The 15,413-nt window shown below is 42.5% G+C and overlaps 1 protein-coding gene across 1 annotated transcript; it reads left to right on the plus strand.

Annotated features, from left to right (window-relative positions):
- Positions 1–3,893: 3,893 nt before the first annotated feature.
- apex2 (APEX nuclease (apurinic/apyrimidinic endonuclease) 2) lies at positions 3,894–8,236 on the plus strand. The gene is made up of 6 exons (XM_039008092.1): positions 3,894–4,106; positions 5,158–5,241; positions 5,577–5,760; positions 5,936–6,079; positions 6,207–6,276; positions 6,945–8,236. Exons 1-6 carry the CDS (start codon positions 3,992–3,994, stop codon positions 8,124–8,126), a joined length of 1,779 nt encoding a protein of 592 aa, XP_038864020.1. The 5' UTR covers positions 3,894–3,991; the 3' UTR covers positions 8,127–8,236.
- Positions 8,237–15,413: the final 7,177 nt, after the last annotated feature.

Here is a 15,413-nt window from a genome sequence, read left to right on the forward strand (position 1 = left end):
CGCTTAGAGAGGCTTCCATTAAAGAACACCCTCTGTGTTCTGTTGGACAGGTAACTCGGGTAACTCTGTTGTCAATTTGTTTATTGTAAAATAGCATTGTATCTGGTCAAACACAATTTTTTCCCAAAAAGTTTACTAAGGGTTGGTAACAGGCTGATTGGTTGACTATTTGAGCCAGTAAAGGGGCTTTACCATTCTTAGGTAGCGGAATGACTTTTGCTTCCCTCCAAGCCTGAGGGCACACACTTTCTAGTAGGCTTAAATTGACGTCATGACTTGTCCTTGTTTTTTTCAGAGTCCCTGTTGTCTTGAAAGCACCATCATTACTACTTAACCAGAGTTGGATGACCATTCAAAACGATTTTTCCCAGTCTGAGCTCATTTCTTTTCAAGTTCCCATTTGTCTTGAAAGCACTGAAGTCGGAAGTCGGAGATTTCCGAGTTTCCAATTCCCAGTAGTTTTGAACGTGGCATTAGATGGGAGTTTCTGACTGGTTTTGGAACTGTGATAACAGGCAGCCTCTCCCCTCTTTGCTCAATGAGATATATAGTGACTATCGTATATGATTAAATCGAACTTAAATAATATAATGAGTAATTCAGGAATGTCACGAGTTAATTGACACAAGAAAACTCGTTAAAATAGCAACTCTATAACAACATCTATTTTGTTTGACTTACGTTCCATCTCTGCGGTACAGTTTATAACCATTGCTATGAACGCTAAGAAGCCAACCTTACTGAAACATAGGCTGAATCACTCATTGGTCTATCCCTCTGTTCTGTCACAGATCTTCACAAGGATCCTCTCAAAATCCCTCACCCTTCATCCACCCTCCTCTACTTTCTTCACTGCCTCAGCATACAACATCTTCTGCTCTACTCTGACCCTGGCCACCTCAACCTGCCTCTCTCGCACCGAACACCTCTGATCCCAGAAACATGGACACCCTTACAGTTGACAAATCGAATTGTATTGGCCACATACACATGGTTAGCAGATGTTATTGTGAGTGTAGCGAAAGGCTTGTACTTCTAGTTCCGACAGTGCAGAAATATCGAACATGTAATCTAACAATTCCGCAACAACTACCTAATACACACAAATCTAAGTAAGGAATGTACACATATAAATATATGGATGAGCAATGACAGTGGCATAGGCAATCTGCAAAATATGGTATAAAATACAGTATATACATATGAGATGAGTGATGCAAGATATTTAAACATTATTAGCCCGACCAACCAGTGCCCCCGCACATTGGCTAACCGGGCTATCTGCATTGTGTCCCGCCAACCCCTCTTTTACGCTACTGCTACTCTCTGTTTATCATATACGCATAGTCACTTTAACCATATCTACATGTACATACTACCTCAATCAGCCCGACTAACCGGTGCCTGTATATAGCCTCGTTACTGTATATAGCCTCGCTACTGTTATTTTTCACTGTCTTTTTACTGTTATTTTTATTTCTTTACTTACCTATTGTTCACCTAATACCTTTATTTATTTTAAATTGCACTGTTGGTAAGTAAGCATTTCACTGTAAGGTCTACACCTGTTGTATTCGGCGCACGTGACAAATAAACTTTGATTTGATTATTAAAGTGACCAGTGATCCATTTATAACTTTTCCCACAAACTACACATTCTTCGGTCCCATATCCTCCTGCACACTTCCCACATCTTAGAATCTCCCTCCTACACACTGCTGTGACATGCCCATAAATCTGGCACCTATAACACGGCAGTGTATTCGGCACAAAACCTCTAACAGCATAACTCCCCACCGAATCTGCATCGCAGCAAACAGTGGGCGTCACAAACACCAGGAATCTTCAACTTAAATTGCTCGACCTCCACACTTAACACTACCCCAGAAATCACTCTCTTCAATGGTGCCATGTACTTAAGCGCAAAGCAAGATACAGGTCTTTCCCCAAGTTACGTCACATGGAGCGCCTGCTCCCTCTAATCTGAAGAAACACAAACAAACATCACAACAGGCCTGGTCCCACCCTCTTCAAAACTCTCACTGGACCAAACATATCTTTATCATGACCATGAACATCGATGCAAGGCTCGGGCACCATGTTCCTCACAACACCTTCTACCCCTTCCATTTCATCTCCAGAACTCGAACTGGCGTCCGGCTCACTCTGTTTAATCTTGACACCAATCTTCCTCAACATACCCTCTCCCTTGTTATTTCTAGCTTCAACAGATTGAAACCCGTCCTCTGCCTGTCACGCCCTGGCCATAGAGAGGTTTTTATTCTCTATTTTGGTTAGGGCAGGGTGTGATTAGGGTGGGCATTCTATGTTTCTATTTCTTTGTTTTTGGCCGAGTGTGGTTCCCAGTCAGAGGCAGCTGTCTATCGTTGTCTCTGATTGGGAATCATACTTAGGCAGCCTTTTTCCCACCTGTGTTTTGTGGGTAGTTGTTTTCTGTTTTGTGTCTGCACCTGACAGAACTGTTTCATTTTGTTCTACTTTGTTATTTTGTTTCAGTGTTCAGTTTGATTAAATATCATGAACGCTTACCACGCTGCACCTTGGTGCACCTCCGACGAGCGTTACACTGCCTCCCTCAGTCTTTTCAACCTCCAATCCACCTCCCTTAACCAATTACCCAACTCCTTCTGAAAATATTCAACTTTTCCAAGCCAAAATCAATTTTTAGTCTCCTCGAGAGACATGCTAGACCCTGTACTCCCTCCACTTTTATTTCATATTTTTTTAACTAGGCAAGTCAGTTAAGAACAAATTATTTACAATGATGGCCTACTCTGGCCAAACCCTAACCCGGACTACGCTGGGCCAATTGTGCGCCGCCCTATGGGACTCCCAATCACGGCCGTTGTGATACAGCCTGGAATCGAACCAGGGTCTGTAGTGACACCTCTAGCATTGAGATGCAGTGCCTTAGACCGCTACGCCACTCTGTTTGACGTTCCAAACCATCTAAAGATTGTGATCACTACAATGAATGGCTAAATTACTTCAGGACACGAAGGGTCCACAGAACTCCTCCTGACCGCTCTATCACATATCAATCAATGTTATGAAGTGCTTATACAGCAATGTTACAAAGTGCTTATATAACCACAAAGAGCAAGCAATGCAGATGTACTTTGACCAAAGACAGTACAGTATGAAGATAGGCAAAAACTGCTTCTCCAAGAGAAATCCCAGATCACACTTGTATGCGATGTCATGGCGACATTGGCTAGCTAATCTCATGTGCAGAAACACGTCATCGGGTCTACAGTTACATCTTTTACTTTTAGTTGTGTACACCAGCTTAAAATAGCTGAAAATAAAAGATTTTTGGTTATGGAAAATATATTTCACAGCGGTTTAGACGGTACAATGATTCTCTACACTAGGGGTGTCAAACTCATTCCATGGAGGGCCTAGTGTCAGCTCTTTTTTGTTTTGTCCTTTCAATTAAGACCTAGACAACCAGGTGAGGTGAGTTCCTTACTAATCAGTGACCTTAATTAATCAATCAAGTCCAAGGGAGGAGCTAAAACCCACACACACTTGGCCCTCCATGGAATGAGTTTGACCCTTACTTATACTTGCTTATTTTGTCACAAACTGAAATTAGGCCGAACTACTTGAATTTTAGCAACCAGGTAATGGTGGAGTGATTTCTGCATAGTACATCTAAAAGACATTGGCTTTTATCTAGGTTGTGTTTTTAGACTTCAAGTAAATTGAACAACTAAGGAAGAATTGTTCATTTCTCTCGTTGACGTCTCAAACCCCGGCCTGGTCTGCTTGGTTTGTTTTGCAAGCTTTCCCGGAAGTGTAGCGATTTTGTGCCTCTGGGTTTAGAAACTCTGTCGAAAATGTTCTTATTCGATGACGTACTTCCGGGTCACTTCCGTGTTATCCAGTCGTCACGTTTCAAGTACAATTTTTGTAAAGCAAATTGTAAAAAAATACGTGAAAAGTTGGTCACGAGTGTCGTAAAGCCATGAAGATTGTCAGTTGGAACATTAATGGCATAAGGACTTTCAAGGGCGGAATTAAAAAGGCGCTTGAGTCGCTGGATGCTGACATCGTATGTGTACAAGAGACAAAAGTAACAAGTAAGAATTTTACGCAGAAGAGTACAGTATATGTTGAGTAACAAGGAGTTGGCAGGCATGCTAGGGCAAACAGATTGGCACTCGGGCTAACTTGATAATGTAACATAAGTTATATGGTAAATGTGATTGTACAGTGCATGTAACATTCTCTGCTACATTTTGAACTCTGACAATGTTACAGCTAGGCTATCTAACGTAAACTCGTACATCGCCTTGGTCCGTACAATTGCCCTTATTTTAGCGCCCCAAAAACGTAATACTTCCAGGTCAACTGTAATGTCAATACCATTGTAAAGCACAATTTCTCCCCTTTCCAACAAAATCAATTACATGACCTAAACACTGCCCGTTTCTGCATAATTCAAGCAGGCAATGAGCCCCGTCGGGTCTTTTTTTAAATGGCGTGTGGGGAAGCGAAACTAATGCGTGATAGTGAGAAGGACAGATGTCCTGTGGGAAAATTGCTTTTTTCACTCGATCTGTCCAACTTATCACCTTATCGCCTCTAAAATGTAAATAAAACACTATAAAGAGTTTATATAATGTGTCATTACATACCTATTTGAAGGTTTGTGTCGAATTTGAATCGGGTTTTTAGGGCGGTGCTAAAGTGATCTTAGAAGTAAACAGCGGCTTTGAGAATAATGATCACATGCAATGATGACTGAAGAAATGACTAGGTATCCCCCCTTACCCCGTCACTGTCCATTTCTTGTTTTTAAACGATGAGAGAAGTGCTACACCTGGTGGAGAGAGATTGTAAGACAGAAATAGTTGCTTTATGCGTGCTGTACGTTACGACATGACACGTCAAGATGTAACGGAGGGTCCGTTTTTTTCAACTTTTCTCCAATACTATAGAGCCATTACCATGTCGATCAACGCTTGAATAGAAACTTAGTTCACACCCCCGATTTTAAAGTCAACACAGTCGCTACAGTCCCATTAGTTTTCTTTGTAGCCTCGTTTGAATGTCGCGGTTACGCACATTTGTACGGAATAGGGTGAGTTTACGTTACTGATTCTGTCATCCTGTGTTTGTCTGTGACAGGAGACCTGTTGGATGAGAGGACTGCTATTGTTGAAGGTTATAACTCCTATTTCAGCTTTAGTCGTGGACGCAGTGGCTACTCAGGTTGGGACCATTCATAATTTTCCAAAGTATTGAGCTTCAGGATCACGCAAGCCCAGATTCAGTCATTTTCATCTGAACAAAATAGCCACATAATCCCTTTTATATCAGAGAGCAAGACACAATGACCCTTGGGTCCCCTGTAACAGTGTCCCCGGTCTGTTTGAATTAGTTCCCATGGATTGCATTGTTCCAATATCACAAATTCCCGATTTAAAAAAAGAATGAACCACAGAAATAGTATTCCGTAATAAAGGATGTTTTGAGTCCTATCTTCTCCTATTGCGCCTTCACATTCCAACATTAATATGTACCTCCCTAATCTGTTTATTAAATAGGAGTTGCTACTTACTGCAAAGACAGTGCCACCCCATTTGCTGCAGAGGAGGGCTTGACCGGTTTGCTGACCACCAACCACGAGGGGACCATTGGATGCTATGGTGACCTGAGAGAGTTCTCCAGTGAGGAGCTGCAGCTCCTGGACAACGAGGGAAGGGCTGTTCTCACACAGCACAGGGTCATGTACGGAGGGAAAAAAATAGACCTTTATCACATGATTTGTCCCATGCTATTCTTTAGGTTTTCTGAATGAATGTCATGGAATGTATCAATTGTTAACTTGTTGTGGCACTGAAAAGCCATTGTGTTTCCCCAATGATCTGAGTGTTTCTTTGTGTGCCCACTTGCTTTTTCACAGGTGTGAAGACACACCTGAAACAGTTACGGTTATCAATGTATACTGCCCACGAGCTGACCCAGAAAAGCCTGAACGTAAAAATTTCAAACTGCAGTTCTACAAGCTGCTTCAATGTCGGGCTGAAGCAATTTTGGAAGCTGGGAGGTGAGTGGGCTATATGCAGGAGGGGTTGGGTGGGTATCATAATAGGGGACAAACTGATATGAGATTTGTTCAATGCATTTTATTGGAAGTCTAATTTCTCTTTGTTTTCTCTGACTCGTCCACCCAGCCGTGTAATCATCTTGGGAGATGTGAATACATCCCACCGGCCCATAGATCACTGTGACCCAGATTACATAGTAAGTGAAGTAATCAGAATTCTTTCAGGTGATAGGTTTGATGTCCTCATTCAGACATAATCATATTTACTTTTGAGTTTTGACATCTGTTTATTAAATCAAATCAAATGAATTTATATAGCTCTTCTTACATCAGCTGATATATCAAAGTGCTGTACAGAAACACAGCCTAAAACCCCAAACAGCGAGCAATGCAGGTGTAGAATCACGGTGGCTTGGAAAAACTCCCTAGAAAGGCCGAAACTTAGAGAGGAACCAGGCTATGAGGGGTGGCCAGTCCTCTTCTGGCTGTGCCGGGTGGAGATTATAACAGAACATGGCCAAGATGTTCAATTGTTCATAAATGACCAGCATGGTCAAATAATAGTAATCACAGTGAACAGGTCAGGATTCCATAGCCACAGGCAGAACAGTTGAAACTGGAGCAGCAGCACGGCCAGGTGGACTGGGGACAACAAGGAGTCATCATGCCAGGTAGTCCTGAGGCATGGTCCTAGGGCTCAGGTCCTCCGAGAGAGAAAGAGAGAATTAGAGAGAGCATACTTAAATTCACACAGGACACCGGATAAGACAGGAGAAATACTCCAGATATAACAGACTGACCCTAGCCCCCCGACAATTTATTAATAGCTGACATATTGTTACTCCTATCTGTTTACTTTTATTAGGATGATTTTGATGATCACCCCGGCAGGAAATGGCTAAACGGTTTACTGGTTGATGACAGTGAAGGAAAGGAGTATGGAAAAAACGATGAGGAAGAGTCTGAGAATACCTCATCAAAACCCCTCAGCAGCGGCAAGTTTGTGGACACCTTCCGCCATTTTCACCCAACACGCTCCAAGGCCTTCACCTGTTGGAACACTATGACTGGAGCCAGGCAGACCAACTATGGCACACGTATCGACTACATCTTCGCAGACCATCCCTTGGTTAAAATGGGGTTTGTGGCAGCAGACATCATGCCAGAGGTGGAGGGGTCTGATCACTGCCCTGTCTGGGGGAAACTGTGCTGCCCCCTCCTGTCCAGCTCCAAGCTGCCTCCCTTCTGTACCCGCAACCTACCAGAGTTCGCTGGCAGGCAGCAGAAACTCTCACGCTTCCTCGTCAAGATGGACCAACAACAACCTGCCAGAGAGGCCTGCAGGGACCCACTATCAGGATCTCAGGAGACTGGGGAGACCCGAGAGAACCTGAATCCACTGGGATCAGCAGGGACCAGCTCCACTGGAAAGAAACGGAAGTTGGCAGTGGAATCTGGTGTCCCAAAGAGCAAAAAGATTATGACACTGAAGGCTGCTACCCCAAAGCCCCAGGGCAACCTCCTAGCCTTTTTCAAGCCCAAATCCATGCCTGTGGCCCCAACCAGGGAAGACCCTGTGAGTCAGTGTGAGAGGGGAGAAGAGAGAAATGAAGTGACCCCATCACAACCACATACCTTCAAGGGAGGACATTCTGCAGGACAAGATGTCCCTTCAATTCCAGGCACGCGCACAGAAGATCCCCAGGGTGTCTGTATGGGAGACAATGTCCATGAACCGGGCAGCAACATACAGGGTGTCAATAATCAAAACCAGGGGAAGGATGCAGCCCTGGCTTCAGAGGCTACTGTAGACCCCCCATGTCTCAGGAAGGGGGCTTCACTGGGTGGGTTCTGGAAGACGGTCCTGCGTGGGCCACCCCCACCGCCCCCCTGTAAGTCTCATGGGGAACCCTGTGTACTCCGCACAGTCAAGAAGGCAGGTCCAAACATGGGCAAGCAGTTCTTTGTGTGTAACCGCCCTCAGGGTCATGCATCCAATCCTGAGGCTCGCTGTAACTTCTTTTCCTGGGTGGATAAAGGAAAATAGTGACTATGCTGTAGAAACGTACTGACATTTCATCCATGTAGTGTTTTTATAAGCATTGTTAATCTGTAAATTTGATATATTAGTAAAATAAAGACAGTTTTGTAAATTAAGTTTTAACTTCTCTAATGTATTTCACGTAATCACATTGAGGACTTTCTCACCATATGACAAGCATCCCAAAGCTACTGTTGGTGTTGTCTATTTACTGCTTATGAAATTACAATGGATGTTAAACTTAGTCACAGAGTGATCTGTTTCTCTTCATCTATAATGCAGCATGAGCATGAATTTACAGTGTTTATTGTCAGAAAATAGTATTCCTTGTGTGCTGCTGTGTTCTTTATGCGCTCTAGATGGTAGCAGGACTCAAGTATGATCATCATAGGTCCGCATCCATTATTTCTACCATTGTCTCAATGTAATTTATCATTCTATAGAGCTCAAATATGGAGTTAAGTATGCCAAGATTTCATATCATTCCTATGATTATGAATATTTTACATTTTTATTTATGGTCTTTCAACTTTGCATGTCAAGAGCTGAGGAGGCTCTTGTGCAACCATTAGTCCCCATATTCTTTCTATTTCCTCTATTTGATTTTCAACACAGTGCTGATGGCAGTAGTTTCCTTTAAAATTGGTCACCTTTACTATAGAAGTTTTAGTTAAGACGGCCCAAAAAAATCTACTATATTTTTGTCTGATGACAGCTTTATTCTCAGACCAATATGTTTAACTTACAGATGTGTTGAAACATCTGTAATATATTAGGATGCAGAGCTTAATTGTCTTTTCATTTAACATGTATCTATTTGTAGTAGGGAATTTGAAAACCTGCTGTAGGTAATAATCTGCCTTCTGAATGAATATTCCCCCATGTACTCGTCATAGTGATGCTCGTGTCGATTGTGTTGTGGAACAGAACACCGCAGGGCCTTACACCTACTTAGCCACTGCCAATACTTACAGTATCTGCTTCTACTCCCATGCAGTTTCTCTCTCCTCCCCAACCAAGCCCCCCCCCTCACTTCCTCTCGCAAGGTGTGTGTTTCACTGTACTTGTGCATGTGACATTGAAACTTGAAACTCCTCTCATGCAGTTCCAAACGAAACTCCTTGGCTCACCGGTATAAATTGTGACATGAGCAGCACCTGTATCTGCAACTGAAGCATTTGTGCAGTATATCGGCCATCATTCCCTGGCAGTCCCTGAGAGACTGTCTTCATTTAATAGACTAAAATATGAAATCACAATGTGTTTTTGGGCCACATAATCGAAGATAGGCTTACAACATTACATTCTGAAACGGTAGCTGTCCATGGTGCTGATATCCCATTGGCCACATGTGGGCACGGGCTAGCCCACACCAAGCCCAACACAGGGTTCCAGACCTTTCTATCATGCCAATGTGAGCATGTTTGCTGGGATGTGTCTCACTGTTCAAAGGTTGACATAAAGCTTCCTATGACCTAGCTTTTTGTTCAAACTAATCTGTTTTGTATTCTAGGGACTACTGGGTAGACTGGACCATGTTTTTATGGACACACACACAATGGATTGTTTTTCCTGTACAGTGCTATATTTGTACCCTATAGTGTCCGGGCACCCCACTTTAAGCTCTTTGACCACAGTAAAAGTCCAGCAACACTTGCTTTGTTCAAATGTACCTGTTTTGTATTCTAGCTCCTCTAGTGAGTAGACTGGACAATGGTTTTATGGAGTCACAACTGTTTTTCCTGTACAGTGCTAGTAGCCTATGTGCTGTATACAGAAATATTATTCTTTACATTTAAAACATGTTTCATGGTCAAATAATGTAAATGTCTTATATGAACAAATGTCAAGCATTGTTAATGTTTAGATACATTTTCTTTCACATAAATACAGGTTGTTGACACTTCTATTATGTGAGGGACTTTTATTCAATCAAAATTCCGTGATGGGGAAGTGTTTTTGTTTTTTTTGCGGACATGACACCATTTTGAAGACGACGTCATATCAAAGACCATATTTTTTTAAGTGGTCAAAGCAGAGATGATGCATACATTTCTCTGCCACCTCTGGCCAATGTAGGTTATCAGTTGATCTACTGTAGCTTATTGTATGCAATTGTTTCTAGAAGAAAGATCCTAATCTATAGTTATCTGATTTTTGCAATTTATAGACGCAGTCAAAGATTTCTCTGGGATGATTGATGTTCGTTGTGTTTTTGTTGCTGAAATGTATCCCTGTTTATACCTTTAGCATACTACTAGTGTTTTTTTCTATGATCATGTGACCGTCACTATATATTGTCAGTAAAAGGGAAACAAATTGCACTCCCGTAAGTATTTATTTGGACAGTGAAGCTAAATGTTTTAAAGTAACTGTCCAGTGTTTCCAGATTTCTATGAAATGTGACCAATGAATTACAATAAGTGAAATAGTTTTCCTTTAAAAAAATAAGGTAATTAAGTATGTTTAATAGCAGCTGTTCTGTGTTGGAATGATGTGGGAATACCCCAACAACAGAATGGTGTGTGCATATAGCGGTCATTAAAGTTATTAACGTGGGTATACTGCTGATTGGCCATCTTATCCTCTTCACGAGGATGACATCATCAATATGACTTTTAAAAAGTGAGATTTTCACTCGACACTTTACTCGTTACTTTAATTTGTCTACTCCTGCATTTTGGATTTAAGATTAAATGTTTTATTTGACAGTACAGAATGTCACCTTTTATTTCTTGTATCTGTTTTAGCTGTGGGGGAAAAGGGCATTTAACTATACATTTTCGGCTTTAAATTAGACTACTTTTATTAATTATAACACAGAAATTGATTACTTTAGTCATGTTTTAATCACCCAAGTTTGGTTACCAATATGCTGTTAGATGCTTTTACGGTCATGGGAATGGTTGTTCATGTGGTGGTTACAATGTATTCTCATAGGTCTGCAGCCAAGCAAAGGAGTGTTTACCAGCGGTCCCGGGATAGACATCCTTTTAACCTGCAAATTGGATTCGATACAGCTTTTGATTATTGAAATATCAACCTCAATTGAACTTTATTTTTTCTTTCCGAGTGCTAATCGGGGACATTTCCGGGGAGAGGCCACCAAAATCGGAGACGTAACCATACAGTCATCATGGCATCACCTGTGGATGGCATTGTGGTGGGAGCTGGGAACCGTGGGGAGACGTACTCACACTTTGCCTCCATCAACGCATGAGTGTAAGACTCCCCAACCGCTCTCCACATCTGATCTTGTCAATACTGACTGAAAGAATGTAAATGAGTTGACCGTCTGATCTTGGTAAGATATAGGATTTCCCACTAAGTCATTCACAACTTCTTTCCATCAGAACTGAAGTGTGCTACCAGCTATTCGGTCTTGACTAAGGTTTCACGTAAAAGTGATGATAATGGCAACAGTGATTACTCAAATTCATAGTAGGTCGTTGGAGTGGCTGATCCCAGGAAATTTGCACGAGAGGAACTTCAGAAGCAACACAGAGTAGCAGATGAAAATGTGTTTGCTGGTGAGTGTTAAGTCAATGTCAGCCCACACCCATTCTTTCCCTCCATTATTTGGTAGCATCTCATTTGAACTATACTTCATAACCAGTGTCATATTGCCATAAGCATGACATAACAATTTCTCATAGATTCTAAATGTTAACATGAGTGTCATTCTCCTTTTTGACACTGTAGCATCAAATAGTAGATATAGTAGATGTAGATGAGAAACTTCACTCATCTTATTTTAGTTTCCCCTTTAGTTAACACTATCAACGTTTGGCTCTACTGTGGAATTGTGATCAAATCAATGCAATGTTAGGAAATTTCAATGTAACGTAGACACAAAACAAACTATGCAAGACTTAGTAATAATAATAATTTATTTGATTGACTGACAGCCCTAGTAAAAAAAAAAATATTGTTCTGCATAGGTATTTAAGTTTCATATCTTGGATCTCTGTCACTTCCGCAAAGAGCATGAGGTGTGTAGTCTACTCATATCATCAGAAAGGATGTGGTACAACTACAGTACCTTCGGAAAGTATTCAGACCCCTTGACTTTTCCCACATTTTATTACGTTAGTCTTATTCTAAAATGGATTAAATAAATACAATTCCTCAGCAATCTACACACAATACCCCATAATGACAAGTTTTCTCACACGTTCACTGATTTAAAGCAATGATATTCAAGTGAAAGGCTGTTTTAATACTCTGGAGCTGCAATTAAAAATATAATAACCTTTACAATTAAAAAAACAAAGCCAGATGGAGATGGGTAAATTAGAAGCGCATTCTGTCTTTATATTACTGTAACATACATAGGCTATGCTGCAGCAAATGTAGGCATACCTATCACAAGAAAACAAAGTTACCATGATGAGATGACAGGTCTACATGCATTGTGAACTGCGCTCGGTACTGAGATGGGCTGTCTGTCCCCACCCTGCGAGTTGATCCATCATGCAAAGACCATAGAGAAGCCAGATTTAGACATTGCATATAATTTAACAGTTCCATTCCACGCCATGCTGCTCATAAACTCAGCAAAAAAAGAAATGTCCTCTCACTGTCAACTGCATTTATTTTCAGCAAACTTAACGTGTAAATATTTGTATGAACACAACAGGATTCAACAACTGAGACATAAACTGAACAAGTTCCACAGACATGTGACTAACAGAAATGGAATAATGTGTCCCTGAACAAAGGGGGGGTCAAAATCAAAAGTAACAGTCAGTATCTGGTGTGGCCACCAGCTGCATTAAGTACTGCAGTGCATCTCCTCCTCATGGACTGCACCAGATTTGCCCGTTCTTGCTGTGAGATGTTACCCCACTCTTCCACCAAGGCACCTGCAAGTTCCCAGACATTTCTGGGGGGAATGGCCCTAGCCCTCACCCTCCGATCCAACAGGTCCCAAACGTGCTCAATGGGATTGAGATCCGGGCTCGTCGCTGGCTATGGCAGAACACTGACATTCCTGTCTTGCAGGAAATCATGCACAGAACGAGCCGAATGGCTGGTGGCATTGTCATGCTGGAGGGTCATGTCAGGATGAGCCTGCAGGAAGGGTACCACATGAGGGAGGAGGATGTCTTCCCTGTAATGCACAGAGTTGAGATTGCCTGCAATGACAACAAGCTCAGTCCGATGATGATGTGACACACCGCCCCAGACCATGACGGGCCCTTCACCTCCAAATCGATCCCACTCCAGAGTACAGGCCTCGGTGTAACACTCATTCCTTCAACGATAAACTCAAATCTGACCATCACCCCTGGTGAGACAAAACCGCGACTCGTCTGTGAAGAGCACTTTTTGCCAGTCCTGTCTGGTCCAGCGACTGGGTTTGTGCCCATAGGCAACGTTGTTGCCCGTGATGTCTGGTGAGGACCTGCCTTACAACAGGCCTACAAGCCCTCGGTCCAGGCTCTCTCAGCCTATTGCGGACAGTCTGAGCACTGATAGAGGGATTGTGCGTTCCTGGTGTAACTCGGGCAGTTGTTGTTGCCATCCTGTGCCTGTCCCGCAGGTGTGATGTTCGGATGTACCGATCCTGTGCAGGTGTTGTTACACGTGGTCTGCCACTGCGAGGATGATCAGCTGTCTGTCCTGTCTCCCTGTGGCGCTGTCTTAGGCGTCTCACAGTATGGCCATTGCAATTTATTGCCCTGGCCACATCTGCAGTCCTCATGCCTCCTTGCAGCATGCCTAAGGCACATTCACGCAGATGGCAGGGACCCTGGGCATCTTTCTTTTGGTGTTTTTCAGAGTCAGTAGAAAGGCCTCTTTAGTGTCCTAAGTTTTCATAATTGTGTCCTTAATTGCCTACCGTCTGCAAGCTGTTCGTGTCTGAATGACCATTCCACAGGTGCATGTTCATTAATTGTTTATGGTTCATTGAACAAGCATGGGAAACAGTGTTTAAACCCTTCACAATGAAGATCTGTGAAGTTATTTGGATTGTTACGAATTATCTTTGAAAGACGATCCTGAAAAGGGGACGTTTATAAATCATTTATTATAATTAACTGGTTTTCACAGTTATTTATCCCAGGAAAAGGGAGTGGTTTTGGGCGGTAGATCTCGGTAACCTGGTTCCAGCCATTCAACTTGGCATGCCATGGAACAAGAATACAGGCCCTGAAGTGGTGACAACTGTAATTGCATATATAGGTTCCCCGCACACAGCCCCACAAGCTTAGCTGATATTCAGTACCAGTGAAAAGTTTGGACACACCTACTCATTCAAGGGTTTTTCTTAATTTTTACTATTTTCTGCATTGTAGAATAATAGAGAAGACATCAAAACTGAAAGAACACATGAAATCATGTAGGAATGAAAAAAAGTGTTAAACAAATCTAAATATATTTTTCGTTTTAGATTCGTCAAAGCAGCCACCCTTTGCCTTGGTGACAGCTTTGCACACTCTTGGCATTCTCTCAACCAGCTTCACCTGGAATGCTTTTCCAACAGTCTTGAAAGAGTTCCCACATATACTAAGCACTTGTTGGCTGCTTTTCCTTCACTCTTTATCTTCACTCTGCGGTCCAACTCATCCCAAACCATGTCAATTGGGTTGAAGTCAGGTGATTGTGGAGGCCAGATCATCTGATGCAGCACTCCATCACTCTCCCTCTTGGTCAAATAGACCTTACACAGCCTGTAGGTGTGTTGGGTCATTGTCCTGTTGAAAAACAAATGATAGTCCCACTATGTGCAAACCATCGCAGCAGAATGTATCGCTGCAGAATGCTGTGGTAGCCATGCTGGTTAAGTGTGTCTTGAATTCTAAATAAATCACTGAAAGTGTCACCAGCAAAGCACCCCCACACCATCACACCTCCTCATCCATGCGTCACGGTGGGCGTCACGGTGGGAACCACACATGTGGAGATCATCTGTTCACCTACTCTGCGTCTCACAAAGACACGGCGGTTGGAACCAATAATCTCAAATTTGGACTCATCAGACCAAAGGACAGATTTACCCCGGTCTAATGTCCATTGCTTGTGTTTCTTGGCCTAAGCAAGTCTCTTCTTATTATTGGTGTCCTTTAGTGGTGGTTTCTTGGCAGCAATTCGACCATGAAGGCCTGATTCACGCAGTCTCCTCTGAACAGCATTTATTTGGGCTGCAATTTCTGAGGCTGGTAACTCTAATGAACATATCCTCTGCAGCAGAGGGAACTCTGGGTCTTCCTTTCCTGTGGCGGTCCTCATGAGAGACAGTTTCATCATAGCACTTGATGGTTTTTGCGACTGCACTTGAAGAAACTT

The sequence above is a fragment of the Salvelinus namaycush genome, chromosome 14 (assembly GCF_016432855.1).
Source record: "Salvelinus namaycush isolate Seneca chromosome 14, SaNama_1.0, whole genome shotgun sequence".
In the NCBI taxonomy this organism is placed as follows: Eukaryota; Metazoa; Chordata; class Actinopteri; order Salmoniformes; family Salmonidae; genus Salvelinus; species Salvelinus namaycush.

Excerpts from the sequence above, each read along its gene's own strand:
- apex2 (XM_039008092.1), top strand. The coding sequence starts at position 3,992 with ATGAAGATTGTCAGTTGGAACATTAATGGCATAAGGACTTTCAAGGGC. Across the intron at positions 5,761-5,935 it reads CTCACACAGCACAGGGTCAT|GTGTGAAGACACACCTGAAA; the intron begins GTACGGAGGGAA and ends GCTTTTTCACAG. Across the intron at positions 6,277-6,944 it reads ACTGTGACCCAGATTACATA|GATGATTTTGATGATCACCC; the intron begins GTAAGTGAAGTA and ends TACTTTTATTAG.